A 24,178-nucleotide genomic window follows, 5' to 3' on the forward strand; every position below is an offset into this window, starting at 1 on the left:
GCGAACACAAGTGTTTGAGTGGTTTAAACGATTTAAAGATGGCCGTGAAGACACCAGTGATGACACTCGCACTGGCAGACCATTGTCAGCAAAAACTGATGCAAACATTGAAAAAATCGGTAAACTTGTTCGACAAGATCGCCGTTTAACAATCAGAGCAGTGTCTGAGTTAACAGGAGTTGACAAGGAAAGTGTTAGGCAGATCCTTCGTGAAAGTTTCAACATGAACAAAGTGTGTTCAAAAATGGTTCCAAAGTGTCTCACAATTGAACAGAAGGAACGCCGAAGAATGATTTGTTCTGACATCCTGAAAAACATTGAAACTGATCCCACCTTCTTACAAAATGTTACTACTTGCGATGAATCGTGGTTTTTTACTTACGATCCCGAAACTAAACGCCAATCGATTCATTGGAAAACTCCTGGTTCTCCACGACAAAAAAAGAAGCACGAATGTCAAAATCGAAATTCTAGGCAATGATGATTTTTTTTTTTTGACATCAAAGGGATTGTGCACATTGATTGGGTACCAGAGGGACAAACAGTGAATCAGCATTACTACATTAGCGTCCTGGCTACCCTACGTGAGCAAGTACGGAGAAAACGGATCGATTTGTGGAGAAAAAAGTCATGGATCCTTCACCAAGACAATGCCCCAGCTCACAGTGCGTTGTCAGTGAAGACGTTTTTGGCAAAACACAACATTCCCATCTTAGATCATCCACCCTACTCACCTGATTTGGCCCCCTGTGACTTTTTTCTTTTCCCTAAAGTCAAGTCAGCTTTGAAAGGAACTAGATTTGAGACTGTTGAAGCAATAAAAGAAAAAGCAACGGAAGTAATGTATGGACTTAACCGAAAATGATCTGCAGCATTGCTATGAACAGTGGAAAATTCGTATGGAGCGGTGTAGAGACCAAGGAGGAGAGTACATTGAAGGAGATAACATGAAATTGTAAATAATTGTAAATAAATGTTTTTTCCAGCATCGGTCCGGTTTTTTTCTAGCTGCACCTCGTATATATCACAAGTTGAAAGATGATATGTCAAGTGAGAACATAAGAAGATTGAAAAATATTCTTTTAACAGAGTCTATAATAGACAGTTCTACCACCAAAAGCTTAGTAGACTTTACTCTTGTATTATGCAGGATAAATAGAGTTTTATGAAGATACAATTTTATGAGGAAAGTATTCACCTAACATGTCACCAATTTTGCTCAACCTTCACACAATTTTACTACATAATCAGGTGTAACAAATGCTGCTCTTGTATGATGCACTTCTCAAACATTTTTGAGAAATTACTGTTCAACGTTTTAAAAGTCCGTTGAATACCATTTGTGATTGGCAGCCATCAAGCAGTGGTGGTAGTGCAACTGTCTAAGGAAGGAGACTAGACATCTGCACATCTTGTATTTGAATCTTGTTAGACTACAACAATTAACATTTGTTTTCATGGAAACAATAATAATAACACTATTAATAATTATAATGGTAATGTGCCAGTCCACAAATCCAAAGACTTCTGTTTCAATACCCAGTCAGTGCTAGGATTTTTTACCTGTATCTCATCAGTTTTTTCACTTCCAGCAATGTTAGTGGCTGTGAAAAATGTCGAGTTGCCCCGTGGTTCAGAGTCTGTGAAACTGGAAGTTTCCTATACCTGACTAGGTAAGTCAGTTCAAGCATTAAGGGAAGGCAACAGCAAGCCACCTCCATTAGGACTGTGCATAGTAATCCACTGTGCTGTTCAAACCAACCTACATATTGATATTGTAAAAAAAAAATGTTGTCCATTGTAGGCAGTTAAATTTATAATTTATTTGCTGTGCTGGTGGTTAGTTTTGGCTGTGTAATGATTTTCAAGCCCCTACAAGACATACCAACTGTGGAAGAATAAGGCACATAATTCAAAGAGCAATCTAAAATCTTTAAAATATAATAAATGGCAGTCATTGATGTGACATAAAATAATGTCTATACTCTGTTCATCATAAGAATAAACGTGATGTTAACATTACGCCATGTATTCTTCCGTGTTTGCTTGTATCTCATTGGATTTAATTTCATGTGGAGCAGAAGCCAAGTTGTGACTAGTACAGTCAAGTATGATAATTGGGATACATTTTATGCTGTGTTACACGCACATAGACTGAGCAATAATGTATGGGACAACAGCTTTACCGGCACATTAAACTTGGACAGCATTGGCCAAACAGGGGTCCATCTAGCCTGCAATGATGTGGGCAGTTGCAGGTCAGAATTATAGCGAGATGGGCAATGAAACAATATTGCTTCGAATGTCTTTTAATTTTTAAAGAAAATGAAATAATATTCCGCAAAACCCCAGCTCTACTGTACGCTTCTTAGGTGACCATACAGAAAGTCTCAAACATCAAATGCTCTCGTTCTCTCCTGACATAGTTTTCAAATTACAAACAAGAGTGATGAAAATTCCCAACTTACACACATGGTAATTTTTCTTAGTAAGCCCTGTGTGATGAAAAAGCACACTGCAGGGATTTCACCGTGCTGTTGAATACTGAAGCCACTGAAGGTATTAATTATAGTCAGTCGTCTAGTAATCTCGTAGCTCCTTCCTTATCCAAATCCGAGAAATACATTTCAGTACTGTAACTGTCATCTGCTACATTGATAAGGAGTTGATCAACAACAGAATCCACGAAGCCACCCAGGCGCCACATTTTCTGCTCTTCTTTTGATGATGTGCCTTTCTATATCCCGCCAACATTTGGCACTGACGTATGAAACAGCTGTGTGTGTTGGTTCTAGTACTCTGGCAGCTTAACAGCCTTGTTGTTTCTTTGTTATTTCTCGGGCCAAATCCCTCAACTTGGCTCCAGATCAGTTCTGTTGGGTTCATATTGTAGTGGTACAGTGCCAAATGTAGCATTTGTGTGGTGTGATCAGTGCTGTGAAAATGAATGTTTTTCAGGTTTTTACAACATATACTTACATCTGTGGTATAAAACAATGGACATAGTCCAAAAGAGTATTCAGTTTTTCATTTTTGCCTTAAAAAATTAAATAATGGTTTCTTAGTTTAAGCAACCTTTATTAACAGTCTTTCATAAAATATTGATAATTGAGTACTTATATTTGAAATGAAAACAGGAATTACGTGTGCAGTATGTAATTAAAAACAAGAGTACGTGCATTATTCATAAAAATGATGATGAATGTTACTATTACGAAATGTAGGTAATTCAGATTGAACGGGGGAAAAAAAATTGACTTGGACGAGACTTGAACCAGCTAATTATTCAGTGCATTGGGATACGAAACTATTACTCTACTGATTCTGCTATACACGAACTTGCACCTGTGCCTCAACTGTATGTAATAAAATTGCTTGGAAAACTTCAAAGCTGATTATCTCTGTAAATTTATAACCAACATTAAGAACAACCTATTTCTTGGGCATTTTTTTAACCATGTTCCATATGCGTGTTTCACTACAGAACAGGAATGAGCCTCAGCCATTTTCATACTGTGTATTAATAGTGCAACAATCAGAGCACAACAGTGCAGAGGCTGTGACTATACACGCTTTTTGAAATAAAAACTACACAAATAAACTGTGATTAAGAAAAACATTGATGGCTGCTAATACATTTGAATATCTTAGTTTCATTTAAGGTAACTTAGTAAAAATATATCTAATACATAAGTAGAACCTAGTTCCGAGAGCGCAACACCACTATTGTATGCGTGCTACGGTTTCTGACCAATCATCGCGTTTGTGTTTGTTCACATCAGGTTTATTCTTACGATGACCGGAATATAGTACTTACATACGTAGTCACTATGCACCATGTCATATTGGACATGACATGCAAATTAATCAGCCCACCTGTGGAAATAAATACCAGTATTTTCTTATTCTGTATCACGTATGAACAGAGGTTGTAAAATACATGTAAGAGCCTTGTATAGTAGAGCTTGATGACAAGCTTAACAATGATTCACTGAAAAATCACCTTATATATTCTGAAATCTCAACTTATACTCTCGTTACACTAATGTGCAGATTACATTGACTTAGCAAATATCATGGGATAGTGGGGCACAGGTGGCATGTGGCATATGTGTTGTTTGCGCACCACACTCCCCCCAAGGTGACTGCAATTGTGTAGGAGACCTTCTGAGCAACGGTTACGCAAATGATTTGTGAAACATGCACCGTCGTTGTCAGGTGATGCCGTTTGAACGCGGTATGGTGGTCGGTGCCTGATGGATGGGAATTTCGATTTCGGCAGTGGTGCAGGAATTTGACTTCATAGTCAACTCTGTCCATAGTGTATTGTGAGTGGTTGAATGAGGGTGTCAGTCCACAACAGATGAACTACTGACTGTTCAACCACCCTTGATGAGTGTGACCGGTGACATCTGGGACGGATTGTCAGTAGCGATAGGACAACAGCGCAACAAATCATGGCTCAATTCAACACAGGGCATGCTGTACACGTCTTCCAGTGGACTCTCCGTAGGAACATGGGTTTCGTGGTGTTAGAGAGCTGGTCCCTGCATGGGGGTACCACTGTTAACCCAATGTCATTAGGTATGTCGCGTTGCACCTGTCGCCAGTCACCAGAGATGGACACTGGAACAATGGCATAATGTGATATGGTTGGATGAATCAAGATTCCAACTGCACCATGCTGATGGAGGGCATTGTATGTGGCATGACCACATGAATCTGTTGATCCCACCTGCCAAGTTGATTTAGTCAAAGGCGATGGTGTCTGTTATGGTCTGTGGTGCATTTTAATGGTCCTCTGGTTGTTCTGCAATGGACTTTGAATGGTATGCAGTATGTTGAGCTGTTCGGGGATCATTTCCACACATTTTTTGTGTTCAGATATTCTGACAGTTCTGAATTGTTTCAAGATGATGATGTGCCATCGCATCACTCCCACACTGCCTGGGAATGGTTCCAGGAACATGCAGGGGAGGTCCAAAGACTGAAATGGCTAACCCAGAGCCCAGATTCGTACCTCATCAAGCATATCTGGGATTTCATGGAGCACAGGCTCTGCGCTATGGATCCTGCACCCACGATCAGACCAGAATTGGCTACCACACTGCAAATGGTCTAGTGTTAGCTGCTTCCAGAGGAGTACCAATGATATATAGTTCACTGGCACACATAATATGGTAATTAAACATTACATTTCTAAGATACATGGTACATAAAATTAGTTACATTGTCACAGCATTATAAACCTAATGTCAAGAATGAGAACTGTACCTATATGTAGTGAGAAGACCATAATGTATGTACAAATGTGTTTTGGAATACTGATAGGGACATTTCCCATTTCCAAGGACGACATATGTAATCAGTGCATAGCCGTCTTTTAAACTGCACATATGCATCAAACAAGAAAAGGAGGAAATGGAAATAAAGAGGAAGTGGATGTTACCATAGTTACAAAGTTGTATCAGAATAGACCTATAGCAGGAACATCCACTGAGTTTTATAATAATGATGAAATAATTGCATACTCAAAATTCGTTTGAATTATCAGTGTAGAAAATTACAAGAGTAAAACCTGTAACTGAAGGTTATTATGTACGTCAGTATAGTAAACACCTAGAAAGTCCTGGATTCAGCTTCAGGAATTAAAAATGGTTACTCTTATTATTGATGAATTCCTTGCCATCCATGTAGCATTAATTGTATAGTTGTAGCTAAGTAAACCAACAACGTAAATATTAATAGTATTTTACATGAAGAGTGTGGAATCTTAAGTAAAATCTTCATTTACATGAGTTACCACAGTCTCACAGAATAACAGGTAACAGTAAGTGCACTGTGGTGTTGTAAAACATGAAAGCCAGTTATCTATAGGGCTAATAAATTAGCCACAGGAGTAGTGTGTCCATTATCACAAGTACAATAGACAACTTTTAATACTACATTCCAGCACTTATTAGCAGGGGTTGTCAGTGACAAGTTATAGCTAAAATATAATTAATAACAAATACACGGCCTTAATCTTGCTTACGTTGTGAGTAAAACAGTCTCATACATGAGTGTTCGACCTAAGGGCTGAGTACTGGCCCGTCTGACTGGTTAGCCTGCTTAGTTTACAATAATTTGCAAACGATATCCCCCTGTGGGCATGACAATGACTTTATTCGTTCGCAGTGTAGGACAAGACAAGACTTCTGAGAAAATGAATAAGACTCTTGTTGACTGGTTACTAAGGACCATGAACAATGTCAGAACTCAATGTAGAGTCAACATGAACTTACTAATTGCTATATACTAATTATAAACAGCATGAAGTGAATAGACAAAACACAGCACTCCTGGCGGCCAGTGTGGAATTAACTGATGGTGTGAAATTGAACACTCGTGGAATGACACACATGTGAAACACTTCTGCATTACACTGTACAGAACTGCTGACCTTGGTTGCTATAAGTGTAACATTGCAGGGTACGAAGGATAGACGGTAAATGTGATTACTCACAGACTTAAAAATGTTTCGCTTATAAATACAAATACATACAGATCTGTTTTATTCATAATGTAAGCAAGGTTATGATCATATGTTTGTTATTAATTATACAAGTGTGTGCTGGAAAGTCTCGTCTCTGAGTTTTGTATGTGAAAACTCTTAAAACTTTTTAAAATAAATTAACATGATTAACATCCATACTATTCATGTCTACATATGTATTTCTCAACATGGTCATCCTGGTGATGAACACTTTTCTCCCAACAAGAGACCAATTTGTTGATACTTCTGTTGTAGAATGTTTGGCTTTGTTGATGGAGCCACCACCTCACCTCTGCATGCACCAGTTCATCACTACCAAAGTAAAGTCCTCAAAGGTGTTTTTTTTTTTTTTAAATTTTGGGAACAGGTGAAAATCAGATGGGGGCCAAGTCAGGACTGTATAGGAGATGATCGATGATCAATGACTGTGAACCCAAGGCATCAGATTGTTGCAGATGTCGAAGCGCACATGTGTGATCTGAAGCAGTGTGTGCTCAGTGTTGGGAAAAACTCCTTGAATTTGTGGCTTTCAGTTTTCTGAACTGTTTACTATGTATCAACATAGTAATATTACACTGTACTCATAACAAAGGACTTGCTTTTCATGTGCCATAATTTATTCTTCAGCTTGTTTATTGCGCATTCATAGTTAGAAAACCACAGTGCACATAAAAATGTGAGAGAGATTGCAGGTGATGGATTTTTTATATCAAGGTTTTTTGTAGATTCCATACCCTTCAAGTAACATATTTATATTATTGGCTTATTTAGCTACTACAGTTTGTTACATGGGTTGTAATGTGAGAAAGCACCTATGATAAGATTACTAATTTCTTGTTACTGAGTTCACCTTGCTCTGCTGAATCCACACATTCTTGGTGATTATAACAATGAGATGTGTATAATAACCTTCAGTTACAGGTCTTACTCTTGCAATTGTTCTATGTTGAGAACTCAGATGATTTTGTATATGCAATTATTTCCTTGTTATTATACAACACAGCTAATGTTCCTAGTGTTAGAATTATTCTTATGAGATTCTGTAACCAGTGTTAAATTTGTTATAGCTTATCAGTGGTAATATCCACACCCTACTTATTCCCATTTCCTCCCTTTCTAATGTAATGTGTATTAGACTTGTAAAACCTTGACATGCACTGATTACATACCATATTTACCCGATTATAAGATGACTTTTTCCCCAAATTCTTCATTTGAAGCCGGCCGATGTGGCAGAATGGTTCTAGGCGCTTCAGTCTGGAGCAGCGCGACCGCTACAGTCACAGGTTCGAATCCTGCCTCAGGCATGGATGTGTTTGATGTCCTTAGGTTAGTTAAGTTTAAGTAGTTCTAAGTTCTAGGGGACTGATGACCTCGGATGTTAAGTCCCATAGTGCTCAGAGCAATTTGAACCATTTTCTTCATTTGAAAAATATGAGATCATCTTATGTTCGCAGATTAAACAGTTGCCTCTGATATCGACATTCTTACAATGTTTAGTGGAATAATATAGGGGTTGTCTTACATTTACGGATGAAGCTTTGGCTATTGAGGTTTTGTACAAATTTATTTTGAAGAATTGTGAAGGGTAACGGGTTAGTAAACGATACTTCTGTTCACATAGCCTCCAGATTCCCCAGTACGCCGAAGTGCTTGATACAGTATCAATTTTGCTCGATCAATCACGTGACGTTTGATGCGTGGTGCTAGTGCAACAGATACACAAGAAACTATGAACTAGCTACTACAGCAGTTTACTACTCTGCTTAAAAAATTGACAATATTGTGAAACCAGGAGGAAATAGCATTAAAATTTGTAAAATTAACAAACTTTCGTTGTATTTGAACAGGTTTGCAAACCAGTACTTAATTTGGTTATGGGGAAACTAATGATTTGCAAAATAGCTTTCAAATTAGAAACTTGGTTGCTGTTCGCATGATATAATGTCACTAGCTTTTAATCAAATTTAGACCAAGATGGTGATGTTCAGATGAAACAATGAAAATTAATCCAGAATTAATGACAAATGAAACAAATTACATTAAACAGACTACAATGGTTAGTGCGAAAATAAATTCAGTGGAAAGACCCATTGTGGGGTGCTACCAACAGATGTCACTAGATTGCGGGATGAGCTAAAATTCAAGAACTGGACTGAATCGTGATTGAAATCTTTCACTTACATGTTAGTTGCTGTTGTTGCATATGACATGCACCATAGATGTTGCTGTCTGTGTTCCACTGCTGCTCAAGCACAGCACTAGAGGCGGCCTGGAGGGGGAAGAGTGACACCAGCTTGTCTGAGTGACTAAGTGGGGAGGGAACTGGTGAGCGGGCAGCAAGATTTGGTCTTGCTGCCGACTGTGGGTATCTGTACTGTGTGTTTTGGCTTTTTATGAACATCTACCACGTTTATACTGCTGTTTGCCTGAATCCATTGTACTCGGTGTAGAACTGACTTTAAAATTAGGCAGATATTCAGCATTAGTGTACATTTCTGCAGGAAATGATAAAAGTTTAGATTGGGGCCAATGGCTTACAAATGTGTTTCCTGCACCAGTGTTGTCGATGCTCACCGTAAGGTATGATGGGAATGGTATGGCATGTGTCAGCTGCTAGTTCTACACAGCCAGTGAGAGAGTGGCAGGCAGATGATATGTTTTTTAGCAAAAACAAAAACATTTTCGTGTCAGTATAGAAGCAAAGTCGGCTGTGTGTCCAGGAAAAAAATAAGAAATTGCAACATATTGGGAAAAACGGCCAAATATTTGTAACAACGAAGATATAAGTTTCACAGTTGTGCTGTTAGGATGATGTCAGTGATTAAAAAACAGTGGTACCACAAGTGACAGGCTAAATAAAGGTTGTGAAGATAAAAATTAATTTAAAAAAATTCATTTTGGATATTTTATTTCTCCTTGCATTATCAAAACATAAACACTCAATAAATTGCTTAAGTTTAAAATATGTGTAATGTTAACTTTTTAGGCAGATAATTAAAGTCAATAAAAGTTTATAATTTTGATTAGTTGGAGTATGTTAAAAAAGTATATTTTTCCCAATGAGCCTCTTAAATAAAGGGAGGTTTCTTATATACAGGGTCATCTTATGCTTGAGTAAATATAGTATATTCTCCTTGTAATTGTCTAATTATCAATGCAGCGTTCCAAAACAAAGTTGTACGTAGATTACGGTCTCTTCACTTTAGGCAGTTATTGTTCATGTTCTTGTCATTAGGTTTATATTGCTTTGACAATGTAACTTATGTTACGTATAATATATTTTATAAATATTATGAGAAGGAAAGTTGTTACTCACCATATAGCGGCGAAGATGCTGAGTCGCAGATAGGCACAACAAAAAGACTCTCACAATTAAAGCTTTCGGCCATTAAGGGCTTCGCCCCACACACACACACACACACACACACACACACACACTGCACAGTTAGGCAACTGAAACTGGAGAGGGACATCATTGTGGGGGTGGTGGACAGTGAAGTTCTGCAGGTCAGACAGAGAGCAGGGGAGAGGTTTGGGGAGGGGAGGGGGGGGGGGGGAGTGGCAGAAAAGGAGTGAAATAAAAAGACTGGGAGTGGTGGTGGAATGACAGATGTGTAGTGCTAGAATGGGAACAGAAAGGGGCTGGATGGGTGAGGGCAGTGACGAACGAAGGTTGAGGCCAGGAAGGTTACGGGAACATAGGATGTATTGCAGGGCAAGTTCCCACCTGTGCAATACAGAGAAGCTGGTGTTGGTGGGAAGGATCCTTATAGCACATGCTGTGAAACAGTTGTTGAAATGAAGATTATCATGTTTGGCAGCGTGTTCAGCAACAGGGTGGTCCACTTGTTTCTTGGCCACAGGTTGTCGATGGCCGTTCGTGCGGACAGACGGCTTGTTGGTTGCCATGCTTACTTAGAATGTAGCACATTGGTTGCGGCTTAGCTTGTAGACCACATGACTGGTTTCACAGGTAGCCTTGCCTTTTATAGGATAGGTGATGTGTGTTACTGGAGTAGGTGGTGGTGGTGGTGGTGGTGGTGGTGGTGGGAGGATGTATGGGACAGGTCTTGCAGCTAGGTCTATTACAGGGTTATGAGCCATGAGGTAAGGGATTGGGAGCAGCGGTTGTGTAAAGATGGCCGAGTATATTGTTTAGGTTTGGTGAAAGGCGGAATACCACTCTCCTTTTCTGCTACTTCCCCTCCCTCCCCCACCCCACCTCTCCCCTGCCCTCTGTCTGATCTGCAGCACTTAACTGTCCGCCACACCCACCATACTATCCCGCCCCTGCTGCCTCCTTATCCCCACCCAGTCGCCACTACTGCGCACGTGTGAGCGCGTGCGCGAGCCAAGGCCTTAATGGCTGAAAGCTTTAATTGTGAGAGTCTCTTTTTTTGTGCCTATCTGCGACTCAGCATTACCAGTATGTGGTGAGTAGCAACTTCCCTTCTCATAACATTGTTACAGTCCATCCTGGATTTTCCATTGTTTGATATTTTATAAATGTAATGTTTAATTATCATTATTCACTATGCGAGTGAACTACATCCATGTGTAGATTTACAGTACTCCAAGACTCGTGTTGTGCCCTTCTTTCGCTGTTGTACTGATCGTCCACAACCAGACCTCTACCTTGACAACCAGTATCTCATTGTGGTGGAGACTTACTGCTTTTTGGAACTGGTCATTGATGCCCGGCTGACATTGCTTCCCCTGTTTGCCACCTTAAGCAAAGGTGCTTGGCTACCTCAGTAACACCAGTTGGGATGCAGACTGCACTATTGTTCTGCAGCTTTACAAAGCCCTGATCCTGTCCTGTCGTGATTATGGGAGTCCTGTCCTGTCGTGATTATGGGAGTCTGGCATATGGTTTCGCATCACCCTCAGTGTTGCTGTCACTGGACCCAATGTACCACTGTGGGTTGTGACTTGCAACAGGAGCCTTTCGAATTAGCTCTATGAACAGTCGACTGGGGTCTCTACACTATGGATCAGGCGCCAGTAACAGCTACTCAGTTATAATATACACATTTGCAGCTCCCTTAAGGGGAGGTTTACTATCTTTTGGTTAAAAAAATCTATTTTTTTAAATTGCATTTTTGGATCCATAAGTGTTTAGAATCCACCCCTGAAACGGTTTTTCCGAATATGGAATGGAAATGTTTGTTATTCGCGGTTGAACAAAAAAAATGCACCTGTCTGAAATCAGTCTTTTTCACGCACCAGTTTTTTCTTTCGGGGGCACGAGTTATTGTACCAGTGCTTGGGAGGAAACGCACAAAATTCAAATGAAAGTTTGAGTGCGTGTGTTTGGAAGTTAACCCCCAAGCATTTGCATTCTGCTGTGAAGACTGTGGAGATTGCGACTTTCCTGGCAGTGAGAAGCTTCAACGATGGGTATTCAGCAATTCTGAAGACCATGACAATAATGGACATCACCCTGGGACTCTATTCGACACAGTTCGCCAAGCATTCGGACGGTCACCAGATTCAAGTGGCCAAAAACCGCTTGTCACCGGCCGTACGAGTGGCTCTGGAGCAGTGCAGGATGGCCCAGATCGAGCAGAACGCCATCTATGAGGAAGAGGAAGGACTAGTTTATGGACCCCGAATAGCAGATTGAACGTACTTTGCACAATATTGCATTTATGTGTAGTCAAAACTTCAAATGCATTTTTCTCGAAATGATTGTTTTATCGCGTGGTGTGGTAACTTCAAATCTACTAAACCGATTGGCATGATTCTTTATTTCCGATGAAGCTAATTAAATCGTCTAGGAGTTGCACCACTTTTAATCCGCTCCATCAACTATAAATATTTTTACTTGGCCGATGAAGTTGGAAAATCGATGAAAAAACCCTACTTTTTTCAAATGGCCGTCATTTTGTTTCCTATGGTCCAAATAACTTAAGCAGGTACAACTCCTAAAGAATCTTATATACTTTGCTAACAACAAATCGATTTTGATTTCGTATGAGCTGGCTGACCTGTGACATACCGCGCGTGGAGGTCTACATGGAAATTTTGTTTCGTTCCGATGGCACTTCTGCCTTTCCTCTTTGACATTTCCGGTCACAAAAATTCCAGTTTGTAGAGGAAATGTCAATAAAGATTTTGACCAAATTTGACATTGATATCTATAACACATCCCAAGGAAAAAATTCTCAAAGAATGTGCTTTTTTTCGGGCCAAAGATAGTAAACCCCCCCTTAAGCATCCAAACTATTGTGACCTTTTTCCTAGTAGAGAGGCCTACCTCCCACAACAGAGATCAGAACTGGGATCACAATTGCAGTTTGACTACAGTGTGCTTGCTCTAAACTCCCAACTTTTCCTAGTGTTGCATCTTGTCAGGGAGCAATCGCGAATGCCCCATGGTGTGTACAGTGACCTCGGATCTGTCTTGCTTTATCTTTAGTACCAAAAGATTCAGTTGACCCCATGTGGTGTTTCACCACCTATTCCTGGTTGTCTACAATGCATTTCCAAGTTCAAAAGTGGTATCTACTGACAGCTCAGCAGTCGAGGGGTGAACTGCTTTTGCATACACACATGCAAGTTGCAGTGAACTATGCTCCTTGTCGTATGACTGCAGTGTCTTCACTGCAGAATTGGTGACCATCAAACGAGCCCATAGCCATGCTTATTCTTGCGCTGGTAATATGCTTCTTATCTGTAGCAACTCCCTGAGCAGCCATCAAGCTATAGGCCAGTCCTACCCTCATCACCGATTAGTCGTGACTATCCAGGATCTTCTTTCTGACATTCATAAAGCTGGACTGTAAGTTGTCTTTGTTTGGACCCTTGGACATGTTGGGACCTCAGGGAATGAACATGCTGACGATATGGCAAAGTTGGCCACCAGGATGCTGATTTGGAAATGGGGTTCCCAGAAGTGGGCTCAGAATGGTTTGTCCTGGACCCCCGAAACCAGCGGAGGGCGTAAAGGAGACCACAACCATATGGCAGTCTTCCCTTCGTGCAATCTTCTGTATTTTTGTTTGACGCATTTTATATTGCCCTTGCCAAGTGGCTGAAAGTGGCTTGTACAATTGGGAGGAAAAGACACTACATTTACATAAACAATGGAAAATCCAGGATGGAATGTAACAATATTATGAAAAGGAAAGTTGTAAAAGCTTTATTTATTTGTGACAGTCTTTTTGTTGCGCCTATCTGCGACTCAGCATCTCCGCTATATGGTGGGTGGAAACTTAACTTTTCATAATATTGCTATACTTATATTACCTAGATATGACTTACCTTGGGGATGTACTACATAATTGTCAATAAACAGATTGATTTTCGTATTTCTAATGCCCAAGCTTTCATCCCAGGCACACAGGAATTGCTCAGATATGATTGTTTACCCATGCATTCACATCAGACATTTATTGACATGGAAACGTCTGCACATTTTTGAAGCTTTGTCTTGCCAGTTATTAGTGGTACCAACTTTTTTGTTCCACTTTCATTTCTAGATTATAAAACAATTAGCCTCTCTCAGGGTAAATGCGACCCGCGACAACGGGGAAATCCAGAAAAAACCCGGACATTTCTTCATCCGGGAAATATCCAGGAATTATTTAGAAATCTGGGAATTTTTGTAACTTTGACTGGCAGGGACTGATACTCAAAATAAAAATTTTACATTAGCCTGCTACTGCAGAATAATACTCAACAATAAAATGTAAATGGGAGAACACCACCAAAATAAATTTAGTTGCAAAAGAAATGTGAAATTTACAACGAAAAAACACAGTGCACACACCAGTGTCTGATAGCAGCAAAATGTAACAAAGGCTCCAGGAGGAAAACTGTGCAATACTTTGTAACAAAAGGCTGCTTTCCATGAGTGTGATGTCACAACTGTTTGTTTCCAACACGTAACGGAAGAATATTGCGAATGCTGGTTTGAGAAGCATTATTTTCAAAATAAATCTCATTTTACACAAGATAAATGATGTTGCATTTGAGAATGTGTGATGAATATCTGATTCCTCGGAGCAATTGAGTTCAGCCATTTAAGTCACTGTTCAAAATTTTACTGGCACGTTCGTGTCTGATATATCTTGAAGGATAACACATGCTAAAAAAGACAAGCTTCAAGAGATAGGAAATTATTCACTAATGATGGCAAAAAAGTATAATTATCATTAAAAAAAGAGAGGGGGTGTAGCGAAGTGAATTTTTGGCCAGTTTCACACGTAACTGGCCTTCATATGGAAAAGTGGACAGAACGTGTATTCAGCCATGTAACTTATGAAATATTCGTTGCACAGCAGGGAAGTTTATAATTTTGATACTAAATGTAGACTTTCACAGCCGGAAATATCATGTCCATTATAATTATCCGGGCTGTTATGCTGTGGTCGGTTGATGAATTCTGTGTCGATTCCCAACGTTTCGTCTCCGACTGCGGGAGACATCTTCAAGGGGGTCCGTAGCTCGATGGAAGGTCCAACACACCCACTGGCTCGCTACTGACTGCCGCTAAATTCCGTGTCCGCGCGCTCCTGCGCTGAGGCATGACGTCACATGCACCGGGATTCGAACCACCACCCACAACAGGAGCGGGGTGTTATCAAGATGTTAGCGGACAGAGCTAGAAATATTTGTGAACCTGAGTTGCTCAACACTGAGATGGAACATCTCCACAATGCACTAATGAAGAACGGATATTCGTCCGCCGAAATAAAACGTGCGTTGAGGCAGCCACGCAGAAATCATACTGACGTACAGGCTACTGCAAAATCTAAGGTTTTCCTGCTATTTGTTAAAAATGTATTGGAAAGAATAGGGAGGATCTTGACGAAGTGGAATATTACTGTAATTTACAAGCCCACCAGGAGGACAAAATAATACCTTACGCCTGCCAAGGACGCTCGCAAACCATTGGAAAAAGCTGGAGAGTATAGGACCCCATGCAGCTGTGGTGATGTTTATGTGGGTACTACTAAAAGAACTGTTTCAAAACGTTTGGAAGAGCACAAGGGAAATTGTAGAAGAGGAGAAACGGAACGATCAGCTGTTGCGGAGTATGCTTTCCAGCCAGGGAACCACAATATTCGTTTCGAGGAGACACAAGTACTAGTGGCCCAAGCGGATATTACGAAAGGCTCTACAGGGAGGCAATCGAAATCGCTAAACACCCGAATAATTTCAACCGAAAGGAGGAGGGCGTGAAATTAAACGGTATATGGATGTTGGTGTTAAAGATGATGTGTACCACCCGTCCACTACTGGGTGATGGCAACGGCGATCGACGGCGACGGATAGCGGCCAATTGCACTGACGTTTTCAAAACACGTGACGTCACTCCAAGGTGCAGGAGCGCGCGCACACAGAATTTAGCGGCAGTCAGTAGCGAGCCAGTGGGTGTGTTGGACCTTCCATCGAGCTACGGACCCCCTTGAAGATGTCTCCCGCAGTCGGAGACGTTGGGAATCGACACAGAATTCATCAACCGACCACGGCATAACATCCCGAATATTTATAATTGTGATTGTCAAAAATATTCAGCTTCTGCAGTTTGAGGTATGCTCTTAAGATCCTGCCTAACAACACCCTCGGAAAAAACAGCAAAAAATTTTTGACAACCAAAATTATATGTGAAAGCTTATTTTTTCTTATCGCTATACTGTGCATTGTACAATGATGTAAACCATTAACTTTTCCTATTTGTGTTTTGCACTGCTTAACAGTGATGTTACTTGGCTGGCTACATCACATGTCCTATACTCTGAATATCTGCTGTCATTGGCTGGTGAGATCATGTGATGTGAGTTATGATTAGCTGCTTAACGAACATCACCATCTCGATTATAGTGTTTCAGAAGCTACGATGCTTTATTTAAGCACATCATAATCTCGATTTTACTGCTTCGAAGCTACGATGATTTATTTGGTAGAATTCATAGTTATACTTTAGTGATGCAAAAATATGCATGGTACATGTTGCAGCACATTAAAGATCTTTCCAAAAATGTTGTTTTCTACATAGTTTTATTTCCTTAAGTGCTGGGAAGCTCTAAGCTGATCAGTAAATCCTTTACCAAAAGACTGACAAGTTCTACAGTTCCAAAGGAAAGTGTCACTTAACATGGGAAAAATGTACTTTCATCTGGGCTACAGTGTTTTTTTTTTTTTTTTTTTTTTTTCATCCTGGAAAAGTGTATTTTTAACTGGGAAATCTGGGAATGATATGGGGAATTTTTTTTCTTGTCCGCGTATACACCCTACTCTATTAACTAAACACTCTTTCTCTCTCTCTCTCTCTCTCTCTCTCTCTCTCTCTCTCTCTCTCTCTCTGTCTGTCCTTCTTTGTGTCTTTGTGTTTGTGTATGTAATTAATTCTGATTGACATCTTTTTGGCTGAAAGGTTATACTGGTTTGACAATCTTTTTTGTGTGCCTATCTGTGACTGTGTCTCCATTGTAGGGTCACTAGCACTCTCTCCTTTTCATAACATGGACTTTGATGATTATTTTTATTCGATTAATTGATTTAAATGAAATTTTTTAAATTTCTGTTTCTTTGTCACATTTTAATCACCATATGAATTTCTCCATTTGTTCTCATACTTTTTTAATGTGGATTATTTATTTGTTATAATATTTAAATAATAGAAAATGCTGGTATGTTGGTTAAAAAACAAAATACAAAATACTCTATTTATATTGACTGTGCAGTAGCGTGAAATGTAGTTTTCATTACAAGATGGCCTTTTCTGCTTACCGTTGTACACATATTTAAAACATAACCTAAACTCATATTGAGTTATGGACAAAATAATGCTGATGGAGATTTAAATGAAAGAAGGGACTATACGTAAAACACAAAGGAAAATAAGGAATAGAAATAGTGACTGCAGGAACATGGACGAAAACACTTGGTGATAAAACAAAAGAAATTAAATTGAAATTAACACACAGAATCAATTGAAATAACATGAACGAAAGTTTAAAAGTGGAAAAAGAATGATGGGAAGAAATATGAGAGCAAATGAAGTTGATATGATGATTAGAATGATGTGACAAAGAATTAGAAATAAAAAGCTACATTTAACTAGTTAACTGAATTAAAATAATGATCAACATAAATTTGATAAAAATTTAAAAATATAAAAAAATATTTTAAGTACTTACGACCTACTCATTTGGAATAGTGAAATGGAGCAACACAGACCTAGAAGCACTCAATACACTTACACGATCACAATGCCACAAATATAGAATACATCACATACATTCAGCAACAGGAAGATTCACATTAAGCAGAAAGGAAGGAGGAAGGGGATTTATCGACATAAAAAACCTACATTATGGACAGGTAGACAATTTAAGAAAATTCTTTCTAGAATGAGCAGAAACTAGCAAAATACACAAAGCAATCACTCATATAAATACATCGGCTACACCACTGCAATTTCATAACCACTTCTACAACCCTTTAGATCACATAACATCAACAGATACAAAGAAAGTAAATTGGAAAAAGAAAACACTACATGGCAAGCACCCGTATCATCTAACACAGCCACACATCGATCAAGACGCATCCAACACATGGCTAAGAAAAGGCAATATATACAGTGAGACGGAAGGATTCATGATTGCAATACAGGATCAAACAATAAACACCAGATATTACTGCAGGCATATTATTAAAGATCCCAATACCACAACAGATAAATGCAGACTTTGCTAACAACAAATAGAAACAGTAGATCACATCACAAGCAGATGTACAATACTAGCAAATACAGAATACCCCAGAAGACATGACAATGTAGCAAAAATAATACATCAACAGCTTGTCTTACAAAATAAACTTATAAAACAACACGTTCCCACATACAAGTATGCACCACAGGAACAGAACCATAATAACAGATAAAACAACACCACATAACAAACCTGACATCATACTCACCAATAAAAAGAAGAAATTAAGACAACTAATGGAAATATCCATACCCAATACAACAAATATACAAAAGAAAACAGGAGAAAAAATTGAAAAATACATCCAACTGGCTGAGGAAGTCAAGGACATGTGGCATCAGGATAAAGTTGATATTATACCAATTATACTATCAACTACAGGAGTCACACCACACAATATCCACCAGTACACCAACGCAATATAGCTACATCCAAACTTATATATACAACTACAGAAATCTGTAATTATTGATGTTGTTGTTGTTGTGGTCTTCAGTCCTGAGACTGGTTTGATGCAGCTCTCCATGCTACTCTATCCTGTGCAAGCTTCTTCATCTCCCAGTACCTACTGCAACCTACATCCTTCTGAATCTGCTTAGTGTATTCATCTCTTGGTCTCCCTCTACGATTTTCACCCTCCACACTGCCCTCCAATGCTAAATTTGTGATCCCTTGATGCCTCAAAACATGGCCTACCAACCGATCCCTTCTTCTAGTCAAGTTGTGCCACAAACTTCTCTTCTCCCCAATCCTATTCAATACCTCCTCATTAGTTATGTGATCTACCCACCTTATCTTCAGCATTCTTCTGTAGCACCACATTTCGAAAGCTTCTATTCTCTTCTTGTCCAAACTAGTTATCGTCCATGTTTCACTTCCATACATGGCTACACTCCATACAAATACTTTCAGAAATGACTTCCTGACACTTAAATCAATACTGGATGTTAACAAATTTCTCTTCTTCAGAAACGCTTTCCTTGCCATTGCCAGTCTACATTTTATATCCTCTCTACTTCGACCATCATCAGTTATTTTGCTCCCCAAATAGCAAAACTCCTTTACTACTTTAAGTGTCTCATTTCCTAATCTAATTCCCTCAGCATCACCCGATTTAATTTGACTACATTCCATTATCCTCGTTTTGCTTTTGTTGATGTTCATCTTATATCCTCCTTTCAAGACACTGTCCATTCCGTTCAACTGCTCTTCCAAGTCCTTTGCTGTCTCTGACAGAATTACAATGTCATCGGCAAACCTCAAAGTTTTTACTTCTTCTCCATGAATTTTAATACCTACTCCGAATTTTTCTTTTGTTTCCTTTACTGCTTGCTCAATATATAGATTGAATAACATCGGGGAGAGGCTACAACCCTATCTCACTCCTTTCCCAACCATTGCTTCCCTTTCATGCCCCTCGACTCTTATAACTGCCATCTGGTTTCTGTACAAATTGTAAATAGCCTTTCGCTCTCTGTATTTTACCTCTGCCACCTTCATAATTTGAAAGAGAGTATTCCAGTTAACATTGTCAAAAGCTTTCTCTAAGTCTGCAAATGCTAGAAACGTAGGTTTGCCTTTTCTTAATCTTTCTTCTAAGATAAGTCGTAAGGTTAGTATTGCCTCACGTGTTCCAACCTTTCTACGGAATCCGAACTGATCTTCCCCAAGGTCCGCTTCTACCAGTTTTTCCATTCGTCTGTAAAGAATTCGCGTTAGTATTTTGCAGCTGTGACTTATTAAACTGATAGTTCTGTAATTTTCACATCTGTCAACACCTGCTTTCTTTGGGATTGTAATTATTATATTCTTCTTGAAGTCTGAGGGTATTTCGCCTGTCTCATACATCTTGCTCACCAGATGGTAGAGTTTTGTCATGACTGGCTCTCCCAAGGCCATCAGTAGATCTAATGGAATGTTGTCTACTCCCGGGGCCTTGTTTCGACTCAGGTCTTTCAGTGCTCTGTCAAACTCTTCACGCAGTATCTTATCTCCCATTTCGTCTTCATCTACATCCTCTTCCATTTCCATAATATTGTCCTCGAGCACATCGCCCTTGTATAGACCCTCTATATACTCCTTCCACCTTTCTGCCTTCCCTTCTTTGCTTAGAACTGGGTTGCCATCTGAGTTCTTGATATTCATAGAAGTGGTTCTCTTCTCTCCAAAGGTCTCTTTAATTTTCCTGTAGGCAGTATCTATCTTACCCCTAGTGAGATAAGCCTCTACATCCTTACATTTGTCCTCTAGCCACCCCTGCTTAGCCATTTTGCACTTCCTGTCGATCTCATTTTTGAGACGTTTGTATTCTTTTTTGCCTGCTTCATTTACTGCATTTTTATATTTTCTCCTTTCATCAATTAAATTCAATATTTCTTCTGTTACCCAAGGATTTCTATTAGCCCTCGTCTTTTTACCTACTTGATCGTCTGCTGCCTTCCCTACTTCATCCCTCAGAGCTACCCATTCTTCTTCTACTGTATTTCTTTCGCCCGTTCCTGTCAATTGTTCCCTTATGCTCTCCCTGAAACTCTCTACAACCTCTGGTTCTTTCAGTTTATCCAGGTCCCATCTCCTTAAATTCCCACCTTTTTGCAGTTTCTTCAGTTTCAATCTGCAGTTCATAACCAATAGATTGTGGTCAGAATCCACATCTGCCCCTGGAAATGTCTTACAATTTAAAATCTGGTTCCTACATCTCTGTCTTACCATTATATAATCTATCTGATACCTCTTAGTATCTCCAGGATTCTTCCAGGTATACAACCTTCTTTTATGATTCTTGAACCAAGTGTTAGCTATGATTAAGTCATGCTCTGTGCAAAATTCTACAAGGCGGCTTCCTCTTTCATTTCTTCCCCCCAATCCATATTATTGATACATGTTCAATTACCCGAAACTTCCTAAATGCAATGTAACATATACCATACAGTTAAAAGGAAGTCACGCTTGATCAAGGTCCGCGTCACTTTCCATTTTTGACCAGTCATAACGTCTGAGAAAAGAAACAATAATAATAAATAAATACTGTAAATAAAAACTGTAGCGATAAGAAGATTGTTTTACTTCCCTGATCAAATGCCCTACTTTTTAACTATTGTTGGGGAAAAGGCAGCAATTTTCAGCACTCAGTCGAACTGTTTTCTTGCATAGTTTTTGACTGTGAGAGGTTTAGATGGAAGAAAATACTTCCCACTGACCCCTGGAAGATCTCTCTAAAATGGAATAAACAGTTTCTTCTAGTGATGACCATTTCCTGAAGCCGAAGTTTGACATATTACTACTTTTTTATTGTGTTTTGAGAACTGTTTGGTTGCTCTGGTAGAAAGTTGTTTTTAGAATCTACCACCAATGGATTTGAGTCTTAATGACAGAGACAGCTTTCAGTCTCTTACTTTTATCTTTCAGCAATTGTTTGCAAATGGTTTTACTGTACAGAAATTTAATTCATTTCACAGGCTGTTTACAAAATGCCAACAGAGAGTGATGATTCAAGCAAAAGTGTAGCACTAGCACTTCAGAGGGTATTCCATGAGTTGCAGTTTTCAGACAAACCTGTTGGTACAAAGAAACTAACAAAATCTTTTGGCTGGGAGACGTTGGACTCCTTCATGCAGCATGATGTTCAAGAATTTCTACGTGTGGTAAGTTCTGTTCTACAAAGAAGCTTTTGCATAGTTTAGTTTAATCTTTGTGTATTGATTTTTATACTATTTCCAGCTGTTGGACAAACTTGAAAGTAAGATGAAGGGAACCTGTGTTGAAGGAACTGTGCCAAAGCTCTTTGAAGGAAAGATGGTGGTTCGTATTTCAACTATTATTGTACTGTTTTGCTTCTGGTACTAGTCATGTTCTTAAAACTGTCTTTCTCTTTTGCAGTCTTTCATTAAATGCAAGAACATTGACTATACATCTACAAGAGTAGAGACCTTTTATGATATTCAACTCAACATCAAGGGGAAGAAAAATAGTAAGTAATTACATACAAGTAAGGTTAAGCAAGATTCCCCCTCCTCCATTAGGATACACTCACTCTTTGTAATGGTGCTGTAAACTGTGTCAAAGCCATAGGAATGATGGAGAACTATGGAAGTATCAAAACTGAAGTGTAAGCTTCAGTTGAGGACTACCCTTGTCAAAAGTTAAAAATGGTGCACAAGAAGTTAGAAGGTGGCGGCTTCAAGCAGTACAGAATCATGTAAGGATGAGGCATCTTACACATAGCAGCAGAGAGAGAGAGGAGAGGAGAAGAGAGGAGAGGGCACCTTCCACATTGCCGATTATTAGTGCCTGTTGCTGTGGATGACAATCGGGCTCATTTGGCTGCAATACATGGCACCATACATGAAAGCCTGTGATGCAAATCAGTGTTGTAACTGATTTCAGTAATGCATCACATCATCACAGTGCTATGTTGCCTTATCCCTAGTTATAAGGCAGACACTCTCATTTTGCTTGGTTATACATGAGGAACAGGGATTCTGTGTCTTAAATGTGTTTCCTCAAGTAGAAAATAATGCTGGCTTCTCAAATCACAGGGTCTATTCTGCTGTCATTATTCTACATGGGAGGATCGGTCAACAACTGACCATCTCGTCAGATTATAAACAGCAATACAGCAGGCTTTTTCTAAAGACCAACATGTCATTGCATCCTTATTTTTCGTTTTTTATTTTTACCTACAGTCACGGTGCCATCACATTTACTTACCCTCCAAGACTTGGGCATTTGAGGCTCCTTACTAATTTGTATTCACCAATTTGGGTTAGTTGTTACATCCCTTATTTCCCCACAGGTCCATGAAAACAGCATCTTATTGGGCTCCATGGTGACTTATCATTGCCATCCATGGGCTAGTAACCGTCAGACCACTGGTCACGCAACTATTTCTGCGTGTAGTATAGCTTCCAATCCATAGCCTTGGCAGAACACAAATCCCAAAGAGTCACTCAAAGGATGTACAATTGCAGTGTTTCTTATAGCTTTCAAGTCTCTCCCGTGTTTCCTATAGCTCCCAGTTCTCTCCCATGAAAACTTGAGTTGGGCATTTTTGTCGTCATAAAGTGGTCCATTCTGTCCCAGGAGTACAACTGGGTAACAGTGCTTGTACGGTGTTGCACAGTAACGATTTTTGGGACTGCTTTTTGCTAAAAAGCCGACATAGCTGCCCCATATGTCTCTTCTAAAGACTAGCTGTACGTGATATGTTATTGCTGTCTGCGATACATTATTGCTGTCTGCTTCCTTGCCTAAACCTCTGGGGATGCATATCACACTACTCACCCTCCCACATTTACTGTGCTTTGGTCTTGTCGTAATAGGAGGATGGTTGTCAGGTTTATGGCTCACAAAGAAAACTCCCCATCACATCCCTCTCAGGTTGTAAACCTGGACAGACCATCAAAAACTGAAAACAGATCAAGCATGATAACAGGAAGAAGGTGTACTGAACTGTTAAAAGAAAGCAAAATCGATACAGTGAATGCTCCAAGGACAAAAAGTGCAACATAGTGTGGAAGGGCTATGGCATTGTCATTAAGTGGACATGGTGTTGCACTGCTAAGTGGGCGAGCCATGTTTAAAGCTCCATCCTGCCAGTATTTTTCTTTCCCTTTTATTACTGCATTCAAATTTGTTGTGATGTAGCAACCGTTTGCAACAGAGAGGTATAAGGAAGGGGACCTATAATGAAAGTTGATTCTGCACAACTTTGCTATCAGCAGCGTACAGGAAGTGGCTTTCGAATGAATGTCTGATGCCACATGACAAGTCAGCCAAACCCTTCACCAGAAAACACATCTGGCGAGTCATACACGACGTTAGTGACAGTATGTGTGTCATAAGAAAGAAATCCCATATTGATGCACCTAATTTTATTGCCTGGTGAATGACAGAGAGCTGCATCCTTGAA

General features: G+C 39.5%; 1 protein-coding gene across 1 annotated transcript in view; it reads left to right on the top strand.

Moving 5' to 3' along the window:
• The window catches only part of LOC126458288 (ubiquitin carboxyl-terminal hydrolase 7), a 216,205-nt gene that overhangs the window by 23,617 nt on the left and 168,410 nt on the right, over nt 1-24,178 (top strand). The window contains exons 7-9 of the mRNA XM_050095228.1: nt 21,726-21,911; nt 21,988-22,068; nt 22,147-22,237. Coding sequence (XP_049951185.1) covers nt 21,726-21,911; nt 21,988-22,068; nt 22,147-22,237 — 358 coding nt within the window. The remainder of the gene's footprint in view (nt 1-21,725; nt 21,912-21,987; nt 22,069-22,146; nt 22,238-24,178) is intronic.

This window comes from Schistocerca serialis, chromosome 2, assembly GCF_023864345.2.
Source record: "Schistocerca serialis cubense isolate TAMUIC-IGC-003099 chromosome 2, iqSchSeri2.2, whole genome shotgun sequence".
NCBI lineage: Eukaryota > Metazoa > Arthropoda > Insecta > Orthoptera > Acrididae > Schistocerca > Schistocerca serialis.